We start from the raw sequence: 24,551 nt of genomic DNA, 5'->3' as shown, positions 1-24,551 counted from the left end.
ACAATCAAGTCCAAGCTTCAGAGAAAGCCATCATTAATCACAAAAGAACAACCGTGCCCAGGCACCAGTAAAAGGGAAAGTGATAGATCAAATCTACCAATGCATTACAGAGATGGAGAATGGAGATAAAAAATTAATGGGCTCTAATAGATTCCATGAACTGATGGAACATCAAGATAAAGGATGGAGTTTGAAACATCAGCCTCTACAGAATATAAAGTCAATAAACATAAAACATTGTCTAGTATAGGAACTGTAGGGACAACAGGAGCTGACCACACAGCAAATCCTGTGGGCTCAGAGGGCAAAACGTCATCAAGTATCCCAGAAATGTGGGCTTTACAAACACTTGATTTATACTCAAAAGCATCAGTATCAAAAATCTGAAGAGAAGGAAGGAATCCACTTGCCCTTGAATCCAGAAGTGAATCCTGTTTGCTCTTCCAGGGCAAGACAGACTAAGAATCAGACTGCTAATTACAACAGAAAGCAAATAAGCAGCCAAAAAAATCCCTGTCTCACCACCATGGAAACTACCTGAAGGCACATGGCAGTCAGTGCACGGCTGCCGCATAATCCTGATTTGGACACAAAGCAATGCAGAGCTTACAACAGCTCATTCATCCTCCTTTAATTCATTGAAGAGCCACAAAACTAAATCTCCTGCAGGCAGTAAAGTAACAGGGAGGAGCGTTCAAAAGCCAAATGACAATCCTACAGAATTTAGGAATTCCTATCAAAACTAACATTAGGAAATCAGACTACAGAAAGAAAACCCCATTTGAGGCGTAGCAGATCCCGCTGTGACACAGCCCTTTGACAAACAAGCCAGTTAACAACCAGTAAATGACCTTATTTCACGACCTGGAATTGTCTCTTACCTTGTACTCATCCATCCACACATGTGCCAGCCTCAGTGAGTTATGAGCCATCGTATCCTGCCCCCCTGGTGAGCCGTAGGGACGCCTTTTCCGGAAAATGTGTCCCACCCTGGAGCAGGGGATGATCAGAAGTCTCCCACCACACATCCAGATCTGTCCATACAGAAGCAGAACACATCTCACTGTTCCATTGCTCACCACCTCCTGCCCTTCAAGGGATATTTCAGTGGGGGGTTATACTTTATGGCAGGTGTCAGCAATGCTGTCCTACTTGTCAAGTTTCCTGACAAACTAAATTATTAGATCTTCGTGTTCAAAAAGACTATTTTAGTCATCTCATCTCACTTTCCACATAACACACGTTTTCTTTTCAAGAAACAAACAGAAAATTTTCCAAAGTGTTATGCTCTAGTGACCTATCAGAAAACACTGAAATGCATGGGCTAGGATTCAACTTGCAGATTAAGTTCCCTAAACTGATTTACCTAGATGAAAACTGTCCACATTTTTGTGATAGATAACAAAGATCAGTCTGTGTATCATCAAGGAGATGATACACAGAGAGTTTTTCAACTAAGTAGAAGCACTTATTTGACACAGCTCTTTGTTTCTGTTCAGCATACTGTTCAGAAACACTGTTCCCACTGAGATGCCACATTCAGGAGTCTTAACCCAGTTCCATGGCACCAGAGATCCACATTTTATTTACACTCTACTCCCATTTCTTTTTTAAAATTTCTTTTTAAACTTCAGCTTCCAGCAAGTTACCATCACAGGCCCTTTGTTGGACTAACACATTCTCCAATCTCAGAAAGTCTTCTCCCATTAGCAGTTTATAATCAATCACTTTTCAAACTCCTCCTAGATAAGATAAAGACTCAACTTCTTTACAAATCTCCCCCAGGGTGTCAGGAGCTTCCAGAAGTTATAAAACTCTCTGAATGTACTCCAATTTTTCAAAGCCCTTTTTATTGAAACTGTGCATTATTAGGTAAAAACAATCTCCTCACACTCCACACACTTCTACTCAGGTACCTAATAATTATATTTTGTTCCAGAAAAATTTACATTTCCAGGCCCTCAGAAAGGAGGCTGAAGTGTCTACAAAGCTCCATACGTGCCTAAGAAAACATACTAAGCTTACATTTAACAATATTGCTGTGGGCCACACATCTCTAACCAGCTCGTGAAATTCATTAGACATTGCTTAAAAACCCACTTCAAAAATGGGCATGATTATTCTTCTCTTATGCTTCTCTATAGCTACAAGGAAATGCTCAAACAAACAAAGAAAAAGCCAGAAACATTCAACTACAGAGCTCAGAGTCCTCTTTAATCTTCTCATTAAAACTTAACTTGAGGACTGTGGCAAAGGCAGTTTCCACATGCGTGTTCCCAGGCATCCTTCCTGGGAACAGAAGTGCCCATTTCTTCTCAAGTCGCTGTCCCAGTGCCAAAGACACCGGGCACAGGGAAGAGAGGGAGCAAGACACTGAGGTTCACACCCCAATGCACATCAAAAATGATTACCCGAAAAGATATTTCCAGGTTTTCTCCTCCCCAGATGTCCATGCCGCTGTCATACTGCCCCAGCTCGTTGAAGTACTCACGGTCCATGGCAAACAGACCCCCAGCCATAGTGGGGGACCTAAAGAGAAACACAGAAAGAAGTTCATTTTCTTTTAGAGAAAAAAAAAAAAACAGTAATTTTTGCTGAATCTGCTAGTCCCAAAGCTCAAATTTAAGCCTACATAAACACAATTTAAGCCTTTCAGACACCAGAAACCATCAGATGACAGTTCTAGTCTCGAAATGTTTTCAAAAGCAGATCTGTGAGTGGTGTTTGTGATCTTCCATTACTCCAGTACCTATAAAGCAGATTTCTTTATAGAGTGAGCTTGAGGAAAAGGGATAGGACAGAGAAAGTGGGACAAAACAACAAACCCTCCAAAAAAACACCAAAACCCAATGAACCAAAACAAAATTACAACACGGTAAAAAAGTAAAAGCCAAGTTCACCAAGTTTTCTACAGTGAAACTCAGGAGCTGCCTTTGATTAGCCCTGTCTTTACCACAAGCTATTTTCCCTACAGTAACAAACATGTACATTTGCACACATTGTTGTGTTCCTCCCTCTCTCACAGGGGCAAATTATACAGATCAGGATTGACTGAACTGCAGAAAGAGCAGAATCCATAATACAAGAGTAGAAAAAAAGGGTAAAGCCACTACATCAATATGATATGAGAACTGGAACATACAGCGGGCTGCAAACTGTCTTTTTCTCATCCTTGTTAATAAACCCCTGTGATGAAACCAGACCTAGGTCAAGATTTCCTTGCTTGTTCTCACACAATTTTCTACTGCAGTTTTTGTCACTTTAAAACCAGATCTGGAAGACTGCTCAACAAAAACATTTCTTTATGAAGGTCTCTAAAATGTAAAACTTTTTGTTTGATGGAAAGCCATTTTCAAAGGTTAAATAGCAAAACAACTCCTCCTTCAAAGTAGGCAAAGACATTTAAGTAGAAAAAGTCACTTCCATACTCAGAAAATGGCATCTTTTCAGATGATTACACTCACTTCAAAGTTCTCTGCCTCAACCATGGGAGTTTTTCTCTAAAAGTGAGCTGAAGGAATGCAACAACAGTGTTGAAGACAGCAAGAGCTAACCCTCAGCCAGTGACCAAATTAAATGTGAGAATTGCTCTAAACAGAATAAGGATTTTGAGACTCAATGCTGATTCCTCATTCAGATTTTCCATCTGTCCTTTCCCTTCCAGGTTCAGAAACTGCTACAGTGACACCTTCAAACAAGTCAGTTAAACTTTTAATAACTTAAGAAGTTCCCTGGCTTCTTGGACCAAATCCTGTGATGGGGAGACACGGGAAGACCAACTGCAGAGCTGCCAGATGACAGCAGAGAACACTGTGCTGTAAATGCTTTGCCAGTATGAAATGCTCTTCACTTACAAGCTAAGAAAAGAGAATGAGGGATGAGAACACACCCAAATTCACTTGGAAAATCTTACAGAAATACCACGTTATCCACAAGGAGTCAGTTTGTAAAGGAGGTGACATTCCTCCACCTCACAAGCCTGAATTCTGCACTGAGGTCAACACCTGCAACTAGAAAAAACACCATCAGCCTCTTGCTGTTGCTGTAGCAGCACTGGCCCTTCCCATGAAGGGATTCACTCCGGGACAGCTTCTACTCTTGTGTCTGAACCATATGTGTCTGCTACTAAAAAAAGGCTGCTGGCACTGTTTTATACCAGCTACATGTCCACTAGGAATCAGATACTGCCAGATCTGTCCAGGTGAGACAGCCAGCAATAGTTAGAAGATTAAGGAAAGTAACTTTCAAGTCCTAATGTTAAGCTTTACCAAGAGTTTTGTTTTCAGAACAACTCTCAAAAGAAAGTTCGAAACAAATTCCTATTACCACAGAGATTTTCCCAATCCAGCAATTTTTTAGCATTCCATCACAGAAATTACAGAGTCTGTATTAGTGGGATACGCAGGCTATTCCTAGCACAAACACTTAGCACCTAAATTATCATTAAGCCAAGCACATTGACAGACTGGAAGCAAACATCAATGCATAGCTCAACAGGGAAATTACTGGACAGATTTAATACTGAATATCATAAGCTCCTTAAGACTTCTGTCCTCAGAAAAAGCTGTTGCATAAGCATTTTTTAGAAGTGTGCTTTCTTGACGTATAGGACAGATACATCTAATTCATTATTAAATGCAAGAAATGAAACTGAATAGGTAATAGTAACAAAAACTATTTCTAAGTAAAATAAGTCAGATATTTGACAGGTTAGGCCTCTGCTTCTAGACCAGCACACTCAGGTAACGCTTAATAAGGGCTTCTGACCATCCATGTGTTACACAGAGCTTCGCACCACACAGGAGGAACCTTACTTGATTGGAGCAGTGGCTCCCTCGGGTCCTTCCAGTTCTGACAAAGGAACAAGATCCCATTTAAAGTGCAGGCCCCAGTTAAACCCTCCACGCACAACTGGGGACGAGCTGTAGGTCAGTGTGTCGGCACTGATGATGTCAATGACAGGGCACACCACAGTCCTGCGATCTTCTCGGATGGGAGTCAGCAGAGGTTGGAGCCACATCTCGTTCACCTCACAGTGACTGTCCAGGAACACCAGCACTTTACCTACAGAGGCCAAAGCAGAGAAAACACAAAGATCCATGGGAAAGTGAAACACAAACACTTAGGCAGTGTCCTCATCACCCTGTGTGACAGAGAGGAAAGCTCACAAGCCAGAGATTCCACAGGGAATCTAAAAAAAAAACTAACCCATTTTATTAAAAGCAAATGTCTAAAGAAAGGGGGGAAAAAAACCCCCAAATCAACAGCTGAGACACTCCAAGTGTCTCAAGGTTTAAAAGACGCTGAAATTTGGATCCAAATTTGTAGTCATTGTTTGACACAGCGCAGAGGGAGAAAGGTTTGGGATGATGCTGAACTGTGTAGCTTAGAACGTGGCAGGACTTACAGAGCTCCTACACTAGGAAAAGTAACCACAGGCCAAACATTCAACATCTGAAAAGTTGCACTGCAGGTAAATATCGTCAAAGTATGCAAGGAAAACAGAAATAAAGTGTACCTGTGGCATGAGAGGCTCCAATCATCCTTCCTCTAATCAAGCCTTCCCGCTTCTCATTTCTTACCAATTTTGTGGTTTTGGGAAGCTGAGTTTTAACATAGTCACTCAAGTCTTTCTTCAAGTCAGCTGGGGAAAGGAAAACACAAATTCAGCAACAGGATAGAAATTCTTAAAGCTTTGTTTAAAGTACCAAGATGTTCAGCTCAAATGGAGCCTTAATCTTGATCAAAGAGGTGCCCTGACACAGCGCAGCTTCAAACCAGGAGTATCAAAAGGACAGTCAGTCATCCCACAATCCTCCACCTGCCCTCTAATTCCTTTAGGACAACATGACTCAAGTTAACTGGAACTACTGGACTATGTTGAAAGGAATTACTGCTGCTGAAAGGATCAAAAAAAAAAAAAAAAAAAAAAAAAAAAAAAAAAAAAAAAAAAAAAAAAAAAAAAAAAAAAAAAAAAAAAAAAACAAAAAAAAAAAAAAAAAAACCACCACCAAACCCAAAAACAACCAACAACAAAACCACTGTACAAAGAAATAGCATTTCCAAATTCTTCTCATGGTAATTGGCATTTGTAACAAAAGCAGTGATAACCATTTCACTCGGGCAAATTACTTAAATTACTGAATTCCATACAAGAAAACAAATGCAGACACCTTGAAAGAGCATGAAGACACCTTACATTACGTCCACCTGCTTAGCTGACAGAACAGCACATACAAAGCACAACTCACTCACAGGTAGTTGCTTTTCTAAAATTCCAAAGGATCAAAGAAACTGCTGGCAGCATGGGCTTTTTGAAGGAGTGCAAAGTTCACTGAAGTCTACAGGCACTACTGCAACTTAACTAACATCAATGGCAATTTTAAGAGGAACAATACTTTTCTCACCCGAGGACAGTGGTTTCCAACATTAAAGCAGGACTACTGAAGGGAAGATGGACACATGGAGACTGAAGTAATGGAAACACGTAAGTTAACAAGCTCATGGAGCAAAAAAGGGGAATATAAAGTGAAGAAGAAAAACAAAAAACCACCTGAGGCTTCACAGAGAACCTCGGTATATGTAGAGAGGCAGACGGACTTTCAACAGAGGATATGCCGAAATAAATAAAGAATGTCAGCTCAAACACTAAAGTTGCTGTTAAAAAGATTAAATGCCAAAGGAATATATGTGGAAGCCAGAGCTGTGACCTTCAGGAGGAACAGGAACTTTCAGACAGGAGACTCCTAGAAGCAATTCCAAATGTTCAGACCTCAGCCTTTGCACTGCAAGGCAGAATTGTGGATCAGGAATGAGAAAGTAACACGTAGTAAACATGGTGCTGGAGAACACTCTAGGTCAAGGAAAAGTGTCTGGAGAGATGCAGACAGGACTCATTTGAGTCACAGAAATTCTCTCTCCCGGTCTTGAACATGACATCATATGCCAGAGACAACAGGAAAGACTTTTTTGGAGAAAGACTCCTAGAAAATTGATGAAATCATCTCTAGGGGGTTACCCAAATGAGACACCCAAATACACAGGACAGAAGGATTTGCAAATCTAAAATAAAACAGTTCCTGAATAATTCTTCACCTGATGTATTACAGCAAGAGAAAGACAGTGTAAACCTGCAGAAAACAATGCTACAGCAGAGCAGAGAAGGTCAGTTATCGAACTCGGCATTTATGGCAGATAAGACTGAGTGAAAGTGCATCCAATAAAAGAGGAAATAGTTTTCCATGTGCAATGGCACATGCAAACTTCTGACATAAAAGAGAGGAAAAAAAAAAGGAAAAGAGGTCACATCCATACTGGGAGCTAAACCAGACCCACAGCACAGGCTTGAGCAGCAGAATGTAAGAGCCAGTAGCACCTGGGGCTGACGTGCTCTCAGGGGACAGTTTTGACCAGGACAAACTGGCATTCTCCTGGGAACTGCTCTGCTACTGCCTGGGACTGGACATATCATGGACCACTCTCAACAGGCAGTTGAGTCTCAGGCACTTTTTGGGTTTCCGTGTGTCAGCATCATGTCCACTGGGAAGAGTGACTACTGATATCATCCAAGAAAACTGCTTCAATACAGCTTGCCTGATAAATTTGCTTCAAGTAGAGACTTGCTCCCTTTTAGCCAGCAGACAGTCTTCAAAAATTACTTTAGGTATTGTCTTCCTCCGTATCTATGTAACAAAAGATCCTCCAAACAAAAGGAACCTAGGATGGGAGTCAGGAGCGTTATCATTTTAAAGTATTTCAAAGTACTGAGTTGCAGGCAACTTGCTCCTTTTCTGTTCTTAAATTTCTCCTTCTACATTGCAGAATTCCCCCAGTAATAGCCTTCAAATATCCTTAGGCTGATCCATAACAGGTTAAGCCTAAATCAGGGAGGAAGATGTTGCACTAGAAGAAGAAATCCCACCTTGCATGGATTGAAAAGAAAAATTTAACAGTGGCTTCAGCTGAGCCATAGCAATGACTGCTTAGCTGGTAAGACTGTTGATGATTGAGTTAAGAAGCTTTTTAAGGCAAAACTCAGTGCAAAGACATAAGTTTTGCCCAACAGCATTGATGTGCAGCACAGCTACCATATTTTAAAGCTGAAGAAGTAGGCAGACTTCCATCTAGGACACCATTTTGGAAAGGGGGTAACGTAGGGAAAATTATTTTTAATTGAAAAACAAAACAAAGAGCCATAGAGACCAAGCAATCTGCCCAAGCTCACAAGATCCATAGGACAGACAAAGTTTTTGCCCATTTCCTCAGTCCCCAAATCCACTTTGCCTGTCTTTAGCTTTCTTTAGTAAGAATCCATCCATTAAAATTAAGCAGCAGTGCAAACATCTGTAGTATCATTAGCAACAAGAGCAGTAATTCTCTGTGTAAACAACATCTCCTCCTGCCTTTGGCTTCAGAACATGTTCATTTGAAGTCAGAAAATAAAAATAGCCATTTGAATGTTTTAAACCTAATTTGGCCTTCAAATTAACAACAGACCAGAAGAGTGATGGTACTGCCTCAACACAGTCATCAATCAAATGCATTCCCACATTCAACAAAGTTTAGTTCAGAATACGAGGGTTACGAAACTTTAAAACAACAAATTGCACAAGAAACTTTATAGCAAAGAGTCTTACTCCCAAAACACAAAACAAGGTTTTGAATATTACACATTCTTATCAGCAAGGGGCGGTGTTTGATCTTTGTTCTCTCTTGTATCTTAACATTTGATCTGACCTCAGAGAAATGAACTTGCTGCACAACAGGGGAATTTCATTCTACGTGACACATATCTAATCAGTCTCTTGGAGAGAGACCTGAAACCAGAAACCAAAAGAAGGGACCAAGGGAGCTAAAACTGTATGTGCTAAAAAAAAAAAAAAAAAAAATAAAATCTAAAAATCATTTTAGAAATGCAAAGAGTTGTGGACTTGTACAGAAGTGAGCAGGGAACTTGCACAATCCTGCTGGCAAGAAGTGCAACATCAACACATTCCTCAACAGTCGTTTTGCATTTGAGAGGCCAAAACGCTTGAATTGCGCGTCTGTCTTTGCCTTGTCCATCACTGGAGAGAAAAACGCCGAAGCATCAATCCTTCAACAGCGGTGAAGCAACTGTGCAAGGCCCACCCCTCCCGGGCCCCTCAGCGACTGCGGGAGCAGAGGCTGCTCCGAGAGCCGGGAAGAGCCGCTCCCAGGGTGGCCACAAGAGGCTGTTGGAGAGCCACGCTGAGCCTTCCCAGCAAAGCTGAGCTGCGGCCCCTGCTCGGTCCGAAATGCTGAGCGAGTAGGAAAGGCTGACGTGCTGTTTCCATAGTGCCACATCAACCTACCCGCCAGACCGAGCTCAGCCTGCGCGTTCAGCGCCTTTCAGAGGCACTCACAGCGAGTTCTGACCTACCTGTGATCTGCTCTGAGCACCTGAGCAGCACAAGCAAGGAAGGGACCACACTGTAAACAACTGCCTAACGAGCTCCTCTGCAAATACACACTCAGTGTGTGTAAGAGGTGAGAGAAGAGGATTGGAGCACCTCCCCTACAAAGGCAGGCTGAGAAAGCTGGGGCTGTTCAGCCCGGAGAAGAGAAGGATTAGTGGAGACCTCACATCAGCATTCCAGTCTCTGAAGGAGGCCTACAGGGAAGCTGGAGAGGGACTCTCCATCAGGAACTGTGGGGATGGACAAGGAGTAATGGGTACACATTGAAAGAGAAGAAATTTAGGTTAGTTATTAGGAAGAAATTCTTCACTGTGAGAGTGGTGAGACAGTGGAACAGGTTATCCTGGGAGGTGGATGCCACGGCCCTGGAAGTGATCAAGGCCAGGTTAAATAAGGCCTTGAGCAACCTGATCTAGTGGGAGGTGTCCCTGCCCATGGCAGGGGGGAGTTGGGACTAGATGATCTTTAAAGTCCCTTCCAACCCCCTAACATTCTATGATTCTATGGTCATTAGCTTCAAAACCTGACTTTAAACCTTAAAGCCTGTATGATACAAAGCTCCTCAGTAAAACGGCACCAGTGGCAAATTACTTTGGCCAGTCAACAAAGACAGGAAAATCCAGAAGCAGTAAGCACCAAACACATATCACTGGAAGTGTCTCTCACCCAGCTCACTGTTGTCATCCACCAGAATGATCTCGTGCAGGAGCTGTGCGGGGGTTCGGTCCAGGACACTGTGCACCGTGCGTAGCAGGGCAGAAAGGGCCTCGTTGTAGAAACAGATGACGACGCTGGCAGAGGGCAGGTCGGAGGGGTAGGACTTCTCTCTACATCTGCACACAGAAATACAGCAGCTGTCACTATTTTCAGAGGGATTTCCTAGAGCTAGGTCGCTACTGAAACTTTGTAAATAACAGGCAAACGTTAAATGCGTTGGAAGAACCTCTGACTTGAACGTAAAGAGACAAAACATGTAACATCCACTGTAGGGCTCAGCACAGTGAGCTACTCTCCACACAGTACAGACTTATAATTAACATTGCTGCTTGTTAGAAAACAGAGGACATCACGGATTGGAGTGGGAGTAAGAATCATAGATCTTCAAGACACAAACAGAAGACACCAAGGGCTTATTTCAGCTGCCAAAACACTGTCTGGTACCCTCAGGTAGCTCAGACAGGTACAGGAATAGCAAAGATGACATGCAGCCCAAAAAACATGCCACAACTTTATTGGCCAGCTGCTGGAGACTGGCTTGGATATCCCAGAATACCCCACCGGTGCTAAATGCCTCTTTAGACAACCAGGGTTGGGATTCAGAGGGCAGATTAAGACACTTAAATCTAGTCACTGCTGTCAGTGGAATCTAAATAGTGTTCAGCTCACCCTAAGGCTGTCAAGTGTGTTTTGTCAGCTGAAGAGCTCTGCATTCTTCATTAGCTGCATTGACTGGATCTCTGCTAATTACAACAAAAGCAGAGACAACTGACTAACAAGAAGTTATCTAAGCATCTTAATCTGCAAGCTGAATCCCACTCAAAGCAAAAGACCATTCTTTCTTTCTCCTTATTTTCAAAGCTTCTCCGTATTTCTAGTGGGGCACATTATCAGAGATTAATGCCATATGAAGATGTCAGGCATGAGGGAATCCAATGGAAATAAGAAACTATAAACATGGAAACCCAGAAGTACAGAAGAAAAGTTTTCATCTACTTGGAATGAACTCAGCTCTGGGAGAGACATTTCATCAAGTATAATTCATTAAATTTATCCACACCATAGAAACTACTAGAAAAATAGGTATAGGTTTATTTATTTTTCAATTCAGTGATGGGATTTTTTATTGTTGTTACAGCAGTGGGGTTTTCCCTCCTCACATGAACCAGATAGATTGTAGAAAAATATCTGCTCTTTAACAGAAAATATTCAGAGCAGTGCACAACCTATCACATACCTTCAGCAGCAGGCAAAAAAAAAAAATTAGAACTCCAGAAACAATATTCATTCAAAAAAGACCAAAGAATAAAAATCTTAAACTCAAGCACTCCTGTTAAATAGCTGAAAAAGCTGCATTCACCAACACATGAGAATGGAAGAGTGTTTAATGGAAATGTTATACCAAAAATGTTAAATACTATATCAGGTATGATGTAAAAAGCCATTCAACACATGAAACTATGCCATGTTCTCTCCAAAACTTAGTACATACTTTGCATCTCTTGTATCAGGCACCTCCCTGTGGTATCCCAGTCGGTTACTGATAAGCATATTGAAAGCATGCTTCTGATAGCCCAAGTCTCTCACTTCCTGATCTTCTTCATTAAAAATCATTCCTGCAGAAGAAACACACCAAGCTCAGTTAACAGGCTCAGAAATACCACTTGGAAACAACTAAGGATTGAAACGTTTGCTTTAACCTCTCCTGAATTCCATTATGTTCTTAAAATTGCCTCCGGTTTTGCAAAGTGCATTTTTGGGCAACTGTTTTGGCTCCCTCTCACAAACAGGCAGCCCTCAGGAATAGCCCTTGCAGCTATAAAAAACCAAAATCCTTCTCCAAAGATTGATGGCTCCATTGTGTTTATTGCCTTACCAAGACACACTCCCTTCGCTTATATGGCCTCTAATTCTTAGCAGCACCTAAAACCAACATCAGACAAGCAGCAGAGGACAGACTTGGGCACACAATGCATCAGCACCTATCCATACGGTTGACAGGTCTGTAATGAGATTTTTGAGAGAGAAAATACATTTACAGTGGTAGAAACCCTCACAATAGCAGCCCCAGTTTCATGCAGTTTTCCAAAGTCTGCAGTAACATAAAAACAGCTATGCAAGAACCATAAACTTCTTGCTTATCTCACCTGGCCCTTTGACAGCAAATAAAACAGCAACGGAGGTGTTGTTTATTGATTGTTTTAGCAGAAGCATCAACTGTTGGTAAAAGCAAGTGCCCTGCCAGAGGCCAAGATAAAATCCTCAATCCATCCTGCCTGCCTTCACTCAGTGCCATGGGCTTCTGCAGAAAATAGTTAACAAGGGGGGTCCTCATTCTCATGCTACCATCCATCCTGGATAATATGTTTCAGACATTCATAAACTAATTCAGGTTGTAAGGGACCTCTGGTCTAACCTTCTTCCCATCAGCAGTTCCAACTAGATCAGGTAGCTCAGAACTCATGTATTTGACTTTTGAAAGCCTCCAGAATCTCCAAGAATGGAGTTTCTACTGGAAACTCATTTCCCTGTTCAGTTACTGGACCACCATCACACTGAAGATGTTTTTCCTCTTCCATAACTGCAATCTCCTCCTCACACTAATTTCTTATCATAATCCCATGCACTCCTGGAGGAGTCTGGCTCCCTCTTCCCTATAGCCTCCCATTAAGCTGCTAAAATCTCACCCTGCAGTCTTCTCTCTAAGGCAGAATAAACTCAGTCCTCTCATCCTTTCCTCATACTTCATGTTCTCCAGTTTTCAAGTGTGATTTAAAAGCCAGCTGAGCTCAGTTCCACGCATCCACATTCCCACCATTTTCATTTACCACCCCATGGCTTTCAGTCTTGACTACAGCAACAGCAATGAGGCTGTACCATCAAACTTCTCAAGAATAAATGCCTTGACATTTAGTGGGAAGTGTTAGGTAATGAAAGCTGCAAGAGAGGTGGGATACACCCACACAGTGTCTTGTGACTGGCTACGGTGCTCCCACCGTGGATGAGCTGCGCTGTGGGGGTAGAAATGAGTCTGTTTACAGTAGCAGTGTCACTCCTCCAGCAAGAACAGCCTGAAGAGGTCAGTCAGTCCTCCAGTGAACCACATCCATTCCCAAAGGAATGGTCTCCAGCTGGCCAGTTCAGACACCCAGCTCAATCCCTGTGGCACACTCAGCGTGCTGTGGTCAGCTTAAAACATTTTCTTCATACCAAGCACAAGCTTAAAACACACACGCCAAATGTTTCATTTTACAACCCACCCATGTCCAACCACTAAACTACTTCTGTTCTGATCTTCTGAATATATAAAAGCAGTGCTAGTATTTTTAAAACATTCTCGTGAAGAACAATATTGAATGCATGCAAAAGGACGAAAGATTTCAGTTCAAACAGCAGATAAAAAGTCCTTGGAAAATACGAGTTTTGCAATCAAAATATCAATTTTACTTTAGCAATGTTAGTGACTCACAGATAATGAAAAAAGAAAAGACATATTGCCCTCTCAGATGACAGTTTGGTTTCGACTAACATATGCCAACTTTTTTTTTTTATTTTTTTTTTTTTTGCTTTGCATGTTTATCACTGTCCTACCCTAGACAGACAGGAAGCTTTTTCCTGCAGCACTTGATCTAAGAGCTGTCTCTTGATGATTCCTGTAGAATTTATCCTGGCACTGTAATCCCCCTTGGCTTTCCCCAACCACAGTGAACCACCAGGTCTGAAGATCAAGGGACTTCTCATTTCTTTCCTGGCCCAGACTGAAACGGCCACCTCTGGACTGGTCTTCACCTTGCTGGGTTCTTCAGGCTTTATGCCGTGATCTGATAAACACTTGCAATGCCACAGGGCAACAAGAACTGGCATTTTTTTAACATATTCAGGCAGGTCTAAAGCCCAACTCAGAAACTGAAGTTTGGTAATGTTCTTTAAACTCTTGAAGCTTACGATTCACCATTCATCCAAAGTAATGACAGAGGATTTTGGTCAGCTGTGAGTATTAAACTCTGGGCTACAAAGGTTACAGGGCTACATTTCCCGAAGCATCAGCAGAAACCAATACCCCAACACTGCGGCACAACAGCCAGAATCCTCCTCCAGATCCAAAGCAAGTCAATAGACAACATGCTCAGTTTGCACATCTGAACACAGCAGTGAATAAGCTGTAAGCACTTAAATACACAAAGCATTTTAGTTTGGAAGACAAAACTAAGTCATCTCATTGATGAAATATGCTCTAATGAAAGACACAAGACCTTTGTTGGTACACTGTCATATCAATAAATCTTTCATTGTAGTTTTGTCCTGCACACATGACTTGTAGATTATTTCATACTCCAAGGATATTCTCAAAACCAATGGGTCCCCCTCACTGTTTACTGTTATCAAGCTATTTTTATTTACTGCATATTAACGGAGGTTTTTTGTAGCTAATTTAAAGCTTCTGTATTTGAGCCCAATTAATACAGGAGTAAGATATGAAACAAGTAACACAGAACCTTCCAAAAGCAAGAACTACATCAGGGGCAGACCTTGATGTAACCCAGTCCTCCTCATCAGCACTTACAGCACAGTTGTAAATGTTACAGTATTTTGGATTAAGCACAGTAGAATAAATTTCAGGTAATTCCTAATGGAGAGAGCCACTAATACCACCTGCATTTTAATAAACAGATCAACTTCATTATTCAATTTTCCCTGAGATTCTTTACAGAAAACTTACTCTCTCATTTCTTCTACTGTTTTAATAAGTTTGTCACCAACACCAAAAACCACTCACCCATTTCTGGAGAGAATTCTATCTCCCCCTTAGCTGGGTCCTGGACATGATTCCCAAGCGAATTTCCTATCTTGTTCTCTTTCTGTTGCAATTCAGGTACATGAACCGGCCCCCGGGTAAAACGGGGGTAGAACTTTTTTGGAAACGGCCTCTGAGGCTCCAGCCCCTTGATGGGCACATTCTTGAAGGACTGGTTCTCTTCACTGAAGTTGAAATAAACAAAGAGCAGAAGTGTCCAGGTCACGGATGTGAAAAGGCACCCATAGCAGAAATAGCGGAGTGTGACACTTCCCATGGTAGACTCAGCATCGTGTAGGACCCATCCTCAATTACCTGAAAAGGAGGGAAAACACATTTTGAGAGTGCTGCCTGTTACCTCCTCAGGTCTATACACTAGGAAGTGCATTCTATAGGTTACTCTTCCATTAAATGATTTTTACTTAAGCACAGACCCGAAGAACTAAACCCTTTTCACTTTTCCATTCAGAAACTAAACAGGCCCAGTTTGCACATTCTGTGTAGACAGCACTGCTTTAAAACATGAAGTAGAAAAATCACTAAGAACACAGTAACACATCACAATTAAAGGTAAAAATCATTAACTTTTCCTCCTTAATAATTATAGATTTATCTGTCTTCCACAACAGTATACCTGCGTTCATTTAAACATGTAACTATTTAATGTAATACACACAGGGAACTGATTCTTCACAGAATCACCAACTGGTTTTGTTTGGAAGGGACATCTCGAGGTCACCTTGTCCAACCCTCTTGCTCAAGCAGGGCCACTTTGAGCCAGGGGTCCAAGAGTATTTCCACATGTATCCATTTTGGTAGTTCAGATCCTATCTAAAGCATGGAAGGAGAGCACAATTCAAAAAGCTACACAGTTCAGTTCCTCTTGCCCCAAATCTAAGAACAGTCATCATGAGTGTCCCAGAAATCCCAGCAAACATGGGGTGCAATTCAACACATGGCACCAAAACAGTCACATTTACAGATGCTCTTCTCCACAGAAAGAGAACAGGAATGGGACAGGAAAAGAACAAACAGCTCCAAGGTAATTTACTGGGTTCCTGCAGGCCTTTGCAGACTCCAGAAAAGATTCCATACTCCCTGGAGAAGATGCCAACTTAGAGCTGGAAGGAAGCGGCACAGACTACAGTTTTACTTTAGACATCCATCCTCTAAGACAGTTTTCCCAAGCTATATTGAAAATGACTATCCTAAGCCAAACCCTGAAGTGAAGCATATGAAGCTGGTGGTAATATTTTATTTACTGCCCAGGAGAATCCAGTAAACTTTCTGAAGTTCCTCAAATCTAAGGCTGAAAAAAGGACCAAAAAGCCACCTTAAAAACCATATAGGTCAGTTCCCAAAAACTGAGGAAAAATACACTGACTGAAAGAATTACATTTCTCTCATCACTATCTAACCACAGCAATTTCTTTGCATGGTAACTAAAGTCAGGTAATCATTTAATCACCTTTTAATTAGCAAAGCATTTGCATGAAGAAAACAGAACATTTGGGTGGGAGTCAATCATTTATGCTGATGTGTTTTTCAGACTTCTCAAAAAGTCAGAAACTACCAGGAGTCTTCAGGTCAACCTGGCAAGGAACAAATCACAACACTTATGAATACAAACAGATTATTCTCTCCTCAATATGGAAAACTACTAAACAAAGGTAGAAGGTGTTCATGACCCCAAAGAACACTATAAAGATCTCACTTACTCTGGCAATGTAATTCTGAGGCCTAAGTGACTTGCTTCCAAAGAGAACATATGTCAAAATTCAAGTTTATATTTCCCAAAGTGTAGCAGGGCTTCATCTCCCAGGAATAAAATATCCACAGGAAAAAAAAAAAAAAAAACCACCAAACAAACCAAAACCAACCCTCCTCTAAACCATTTTACCCATTATTCTTACCATGTCAAACTCCCCCACTTCTGCAAGGCAACAACCTACGCAGCAGTTGAGCCCAAGGAGCTTAAAAAGGTCTTAAACAGGGTTTAAATCTCACACTGACCCTGTGCATACAGATGAATTGCAGGCTCTTTCTCTAACACTGTTGCACAGAAATCTCACTGCTTAACTGTAAAGCCATGAAATTAGTCAGGCACCAAATGCTCTGGGGCAGGAAAGATTTCAGAAAATCCTCATTCTGGCCAGCAGAATAGGTTTACCAGCTGGAAAAGTACAGATCACCAGTGCTCAGTGCTTTATGCCCTGTGCTGACAGTGGTCTATGATCTTACCAAGGTGAATCTTGGCTCAGGAGGCTGCAGAGGAGCAAGAACAGATAAACAGTTACATCCCCTCATTATAGTAATTCTTCTTGCCAGACAGTCTGCAGACAATTAATGCTTATACCTAAAAAGGCCTGGGTGCTTGCCAGGTTCTTTTTGCATGGCCACAAGGTCATCTGCTGTAAGACTTGTCCAGTATACAGCTCCTCAAAACCTGCTGGAGTTGTTTTTCCCTTCACTGTGGTGACACAATCCTAAAATGCTCTGACACCATGGAATAGAACTGTCCCAGTAAGATAAAAATTACTTTAACAGAGACGGAAGCTTTTCATTTCAGAGCTGTGTAAGGACACATCCATACTGCAGCCTGCACAGAGAAAAACAAAGATAATCCTTTCCGTCTCTGGTAACAGCAGGAAGATGGGCACACAGAGCAGAATTCATCATGGACTGAGTGTTCCCCTAGCTCCTTGCATCTCTTTCACAGTCAGAGCTACGCTGACACATTAACATTAGATTGCTGTGACTGACATCCGGCACACTCAGACCACAGAAGAAGGGGTACCTTAGTGATCAGAGTGAGCAGATTGCTGTACGCCCCTTCCACCTCCAGAAATCCTCTGACCAGGCTGAAAGCTCACATTTGGTTACTGTTCGTAACAGCTGCAAAGCAAAGCTTCGTATTCTTTTCCACCTGCTCCTTGCTAGAGCAGATCTGCTTCACCTGCTTTTCTTCTCTTTCAACATTTTGTGGTTTTGTAGAACGATAAGAAGGTAGAAATACTGCATTTAACTTAAAGGACAGAACCTCCACAATGCACAGAACTACTCCTGTTCAGTGCCTTGGGATTCAACCAAGGCATTTGGTGATATATTTGGCAGGAAAATACAGACTTACTATTTAGGCAATTTTGAAGTCAGAATGGAAAAAGATTTAAACCCTGCATATGAAAAGCACATTGAGGCTTATTAGTTTACTTTATTCACCAACACATTTACTTTATCCACCAACACATATGTATTTACAGGACCCCTGTCCTGTGGATTTCAACCACTCCTACCATCCAAGCAGCCACAGACTCATAACCTGCATCAGAGTTGCACACTCCAGTTTTAGACAGTTTTAGGGCGACCATGACTTCTTACAGATGTGTTTTAGGCCACAGGAGGTTTTCAAGTCCTAAGCCATGTCAGTCCTGCTCAGGATCTGCCCTGAGGAACCAGGAGAACCTTTCCAGCCCTGCATTTTCATGCATAAAAAGAACAATCAAATTAATGTATCTCTGCCTCTCCTCAATATACCAAGAAACAAGAACCCCCTCACTCACTTCAGCGGGCAATAAAAAAATATCCACTTTGATAAGTGGCAGAGGGAAGGAGGAGAGGAGACTTCTGATGGCCACAGGGACCTGGAAGGAAACAGTCAGTTCATGGAGCTTGCCACTCAACCCCCAATTCCTACCTCAACCACTTCCTATCCATGACTTCCTCCCACAAGCCACCTACACACGGTGAATAAAAGCCTCACCCTGTCTGGATATCTTTGCTCTCCAGGGCTGAGGAGTTTTCTAGGAAACACACTTTGCCAGTTTACCCAACAACTGTCTCTGCCTGTGCATGGTCACAATACCCTAAAGATGTCTTAAACATCCATCCTCTCTCAGTTGGTTTCTCCAAGCAGGATTTTGAAACTTAAGCAAAGCCAAATCATTTTTTTTTAAATTATTATTATTATTATTATTTCTTCCTCTTTTTTTTTCCCCTTTTAATGGAGACAAACTGTTCCTGAACACGGGAGATGCCTTTCAAATCCAAAGTATTAGGATCTTTTTCAGCTCGGTAATACATGGGTGCATGAGAAAAACAGATTATATGTATTTTTATCTCACAGCCTAAAGCTCTGCTAACGCAAGCACAGCTGGCAGGTTTGGACAGTTAGAATCAACTGAAAGTCAAAAAGTAGAATTGCATTATTCAGATAACCATGTCAGTGAGCTCATCAGAATAATTTTCACCTATGCAGTACTTTAACACTGACCCCAGTCACCAATAAATTGCTTTTTGAACAGTATAGTAAAAGTCCATTTCTACTTATTTATTCAAGTGCAAACTAAAACACTAAATAGCACAAAAGAATAATCTATGATTTAAACACAGCAAGAAGAATTGTTTCATGTACAGTTCATCACAGATTTTACTGGAAAGAGACTACGCTTGGAGGGTCTATCATGTATCTTCATTTCTGAAAAGCAATACAGCTGCAAAAAATAAAAACCACCTCAAACAATTCTCTTCCCCAAAAAACTCATGTAGCAAAGAACATCCATAATGAGCACATGTCATTTCCTCTCCCTTGGCAATACAGGAGCTTCCACAGCAAACAATAAATGATTACACCTTTAGGTATTTTACAGGCATTCATTCCTCAAGGCGCCAGTGATTCCTGGAGTTCATGGCTGTTCACATTGGTGTGCTCAGGAATCCAGAGACACTTCAACATGACAAACGTAAATCAGTCAAGGTGGCAGCATCTCCTACACCAGGAATTACAATTCATTTTGGAGACAACTGGGGTGACCAAGAAAGGAAAATCATTATCTTAGAACCTGCCCCCATCAGCTTAGAAGAGACCAAGACTGAAAGGCAGAATATTCTGAGTTTCAATTCAGCCTTTCAGTCTCTCTCTTGTTGCTCCATTTTGACTCTCATGTATTTATTGCCTGATAGTTTTCCATTGGCAAAGCCTTGGAACCGAGTTTGCAGACCCACCTGCCAGAAATACCAAGAGTAAAATATTCCTCTCTCATTTCCATGAATTCCAGTAGAGAAGCCTCAGTTCCTCTCACAAGGAGTAAATCATTGATTTTTTTTTTTTTAAAGAGAACTATAAAGGTTAAATATTAGTAACTCAATAAAACTCTCTCAAAGTCAATCAATCACAAAGCTGAAAAAACCCTCCAGGAGCCCCCCCCCCACCAGACCTGAATATGTTTTTCACGTCACACCAGCTTCTTGTAGCATCCTCACACCACCAGCATGACATTCCTTTCATACATCAAACCCAGGAACATTTACATTCATTTAATAACTATCCCCAACAAGGACACAACTGTGTGTTCCCCCAGACAGCCCCGGAGAGTTTGTTGTCAGTAACCTGTGCAGCTCTCACCAACACTGGCCCAATGTACTGGCCTTCAATATTTCTAAAGGGGAAAAAAAAAAAAAAAAAGGAGCCCAAAACATTCCGCAATATTTTGGCTTAAGAAGCAATATTTGCTACAGGCTCTCTGACCTGCTACTGCTTAAGCACTGACATCTGCTTGGATTAACCTCAGCAGTTTAGTAAACACACCTTATGACTAGATATTTCATAGCCCTGCCAAAACTCGTGTTTGTCAGAGGTCAAACAGAGGATCAGACTAACCTCAAGATTTTTGAAACAGGAATAAAAATTATTTGAGAAAACCTTAAAGCCTGCTTGTAGTTTTTCCAGGAACAGCTTTTTTTTCTTAATAAAACCAAAACCCTAGGACAGATACACAACTCATACTACCCAGGTGCCCTGCAAGACCGCCTGTGTATTTTGGAACCATACTGAGGCAAGGAACAGATACGTATAATCTTCCTTTTTAAAGAGCGTTCTAGTAAGAAAAAAAAAAATCTTTATACTATTTTATCTTTCTACAGATTATTAGGATAATTTGCTGCCTGACCTTCTACAGATGCTTCTAAATTTTACTTTCTTATTTATTTGGGGAGCAAAACACAAGAATATAAAACACTACTTACAATTGCAATTTTGCTCATTTAATAGCCTTAAATCTTTATATACTTCTTGGCCTCCTAGGTGTTACAGTTACCTCACTCCTTTTCCAAAACAGGCATCAGCAGGGACAGGTTTTCCTATTTTCTGGCTGAGTCACCATCAAACAACAGCATTAAGAGCACAATGAACAGAGGCCAGACCAGGAAGAAGTAGTGCTCCAATAACACACTCATCACACAAACAGAGATGACATTCAAACATCTCTGTACTTCCATGAGATTTATTTCTTTCCAGGAAACACTCCTTTAAAAACCCCTCCTTTTTAACACCATTTTTGTTTTAACACTAAATTGGATCCACTTGCCAGTGTTTTTAACTAAAAACAACCATTAATTTTTGACCTTACAGAAGGTTGGGTGATTGCACTTTATGAATTAAGGGGCTATTTTTGACAGAGTACAGGCAGGTAACTACTCATGTAAAGACAGGCTGGGCCGACAGGAACCTCCCTTGGGACATCCAGCAAGGACAAACGCCAAGCCCTGCACCCGGGACAGACAAACTCCCTGCTCTGCAGAGAAGGACCAGCCAAGGTCTGGCTAAGCTCGAGCCAGCAGCACGCCCTGCAGCAAGGACAGCTGATGGATCCACAGCAGCACAGCCAGCTGACTCAGGGATGCAACTCCACCAACCCACACAGCACCTCTGAGGCCACAGGCAGGGCTGAACCCAGTCTGGGATCCTGCAGTACAAGACAGACATCAGTAAACTGGAGTGAGGTCTGTGAAAGGCCACCAGGATGGTCCAGGGCTGGAACACTTGTCCTGTGAGAACTGAGGATGCTGAACTCCTTCAGCCTGCAGAAGAGATGGCTCTGGGAGGAGAACTCGTAGCAACCTGCTGCTACCTCCACAGATGGGACCCAGAAAACAGAACCAGGCTGTTCAGTGAGGTACAAGGTGGGAGGAAGAAAGAGCTAGAAAACTAATATAAGTTCAGTCACAGCAACCCTCATTCACAGAAATATCCTGTGGACCACAGGCTGTCCTCTTGCATAAGATCACTGTTCCCATTCATTTTAATGAGATGACACACTAAGATCTATTTTTAATTGGCCTCTGCAAGTCCCTTCTAAATTCAACTTTAAATCTTTCAGGGCCAACAGTTTAGTCATTTCAGCACAGCTACATAAATCCATGTCATACCACCTAAAATAAATCCTGGAATGAATACAAAATCTTGAGCAATACTTCACAGATAATCTTGAAATACCAATAACATTCATTATATTTCACAGATAAAGAAAGGCACATAGATAGACTAGTTGCATGAATTGTTGAAGACCTATGAAACTATATCATGAGTACACTAAGTCTGAAAAGTATAAAGTGCTTCAGGATAAACTTATAAATTCATCTTCTTTATGTCTTTAGGTTCTCAGCCCTCTTTATTTTTCCAGTGTCAAATGACTCACTCATATACTCATTTGTATTTCAGTTTTTGGACTTTAACCAGAGATGTCTAAATACTGCATAGCACAATTTTCAGATCTGTGAACTATATATTGAAACGCCTCCTCTAGGAACATAAATCTGCTTATCAAGCTTTTTGGAATTTCTCAACTCCAGTAAAAAAAAAAATATTTACTTAGCAGGTTGCCATACTAGAGTGAATCCAAACCCTTTGGCTTTTTCATAATAAAAATGTGAAGTTCCTTCCTTACCCACCTCCATTTCAAAAGCACCCTTAAGGAAATTTTGAAGTATCTTCTGCAGTAAAATCTTTCACTTCTCTGTCATCAGTAAAACATACTGGGTTTTTTTTCTTACTGATAACAGGTACCTTTCTCCCGACATACTCCTCCTCTCCAAGGAGCGAGAATATCTCACAAGGGTTTTGATTTAAGGACACAGTTTTAATGGAAGAAGCAGTTAGAAGTTTCGGAAACAAGAAGTTCTGTAAATTAGGATCTCACATTAACAAACAACTGAAAAGAACTCCAGGTTTAGTTACAACCCACTGTGGTACAACATTGCAGCAAGAAAAGTAACATAATAGTCCATTCTGATTAGAGAAAGCAAAGTGCACTTGGATTAGAAACATGAGCTTACCAAAATCCTTTAAAGCTACTTGTTTCCCAAAGCACAGTCCTGAGCAAAGGAATTTTCTTACCTATCCCCCTGACAAACGCTGCTCCGTGGGGCTGCTTGGCTCGATGTTACTTTAAGCCATCTGGCACACAAATACATGTCATGCCATTCCCGGAGTCCTAAAAATACCTTCTTCCTTTTCTGTTGCTAATAAATACTTTCTTCTGATTCAAACAGCGAGATTTATTTTTTTTTCATCAGTAAAACCAGCTCTCAAGGAAGCCAGAATTTTAATGTACTGTCTCCAAAGAAAGATGTAATGCATTTTATAATACAGCCCTTCCTCCTCAGAAAACAGCAATGTTAAAAAACCCACACTGACAACTTCTTCTCCAATGCATCCCTCTCACATTAAAGATCCATGCATATCAATATTAGTTGAACAACCCTTCAGCACTACATAGAAATGCAGAGTGTCAGGGAGCTTACAAGGTCAACTACAGACAAGTAAGCTGCTTAATACCTTTTCTAAATGTTCAAAATCCACTTAGCCGCTCCTCACATTTTATGTCTGCAAAGCTCCCCGAAACGAGAGTAAAAACGCAGATTCATGCAAAATAACGAGATCAGCCACACTTGCACAGGAAGAGCTGAGCTGTAGAACCCTCACCTTTTTCCAGAAGAGTCGGCACTGAGGCAGCAGTGCAAGGTTACACCGGGAAAGCACATTGACTGCAGCAGCAGCAGCAGCAGCAGCCAGATCCAGTCGGTGTCTTCATTCCCAGCGAACAATAAACCGCTCAGCCGGAAACTTAACGCTTTGTGGCTTGCAAGTCCCAGCTGGGAATGGGGCGACCAATGCAGGTTTCCCTATGGAAACGGGCCATTCTGGATGGGTCTTAGGACACCAGTGCTGCAAGGTTATTTCTCATCTGGCTGCATACACTGCCTCAAAGGCACCAATACATTTTAATGTGTTTGGCATTATTTTTCATCTCTCTTTTATTCTTTTTATTTTTTTCCCAGCTGATGCACGATCTATATGGATTCATGGATTTGGCAATATACACGCGGTCATTTTTCTGCCACTCACTGGAGAAGCATAATCACTGAGTGGCATTATCATATCAATTGATTAGACTACAGTAATGCTAGAGAAAGTTATCATTAAGTTGTACAAAAATGTCAATTCTAAAAGTTCCTTTACCTTTACTCCTCATTTTCCAAATCAATAGTAACTTCCCAAGACTTCTGTATTTTGACTGAAGTTTTCTAGATATGTTTTCTGTTCATCTTTAGAAATCTTCACCAAAAGTGGTTTGGGGCTTTCTTCCAGTCTTTTACAAGCAAAGTCAAAACAAACTTTCCAATTCTAACAAAAAATAATTAAAAAATAAAAAAAATCAGATTTCACTGTACAGCCCTCCTGCCAAAAAAAGCTGGCAGCAAGTCTGGCAGCAAAACAGACCTCACTTGAAGTACTTTTGAGTGGTGACTACCAGGGTTAACCAGTC

General features: G+C 41.4%; 1 protein-coding gene across 4 annotated transcripts in view; it reads right to left on the bottom strand.

Annotated features, from left to right (window-relative positions):
• Positions 1–24,551, bottom strand: part of GALNT11 (polypeptide N-acetylgalactosaminyltransferase 11) — a 46,779-nt gene that overhangs the window by 15,942 nt on the left and 6,286 nt on the right. Inside the window, exons 1-8 of one of the 4 annotated variants that reach the window (XM_027893720.1) lie at positions 23,708–23,829; positions 14,932–15,264; positions 11,647–11,770; positions 10,104–10,270; positions 5,519–5,644; positions 4,815–5,064; positions 2,412–2,529; positions 882–1,034 (exon numbers count right to left, since the gene is read on the bottom strand). In XM_027893720.1, coding sequence (XP_027749521.1) covers positions 882–1,034; positions 2,412–2,529; positions 4,815–5,064; positions 5,519–5,644; positions 10,104–10,270; positions 11,647–11,770; positions 14,932–15,226 — 1,233 coding nt within the window. In that variant the 5' untranslated portion in view covers positions 15,227–15,264; positions 23,708–23,829. Of the gene's footprint in view, positions 1–881; positions 1,035–2,411; positions 2,530–4,814; positions 5,065–5,518; positions 5,645–10,103; positions 10,271–11,646; positions 11,792–14,931; positions 15,265–15,383; positions 15,470–23,707; positions 23,830–24,551 lie in introns of those variants that run through there. The other 3 variants (XM_027893721.1, XM_027893719.1, XM_027893722.1) reach the window with 3 other exon arrangements.

This window comes from Empidonax traillii, unplaced genomic scaffold (genome assembly GCF_003031625.1).
Source record: "Empidonax traillii isolate 1590-97213 ecotype Southwest subspecies unplaced genomic scaffold, ASM303162v1 scaffold404:size960789, whole genome shotgun sequence".
NCBI lineage: Eukaryota > Metazoa > Chordata > Aves > Passeriformes > Tyrannidae > Empidonax > Empidonax traillii.
The sequence above is the reverse complement of the archived record's forward strand: the minus strand, read 5'-3'. Positions and strand labels throughout refer to the sequence as shown.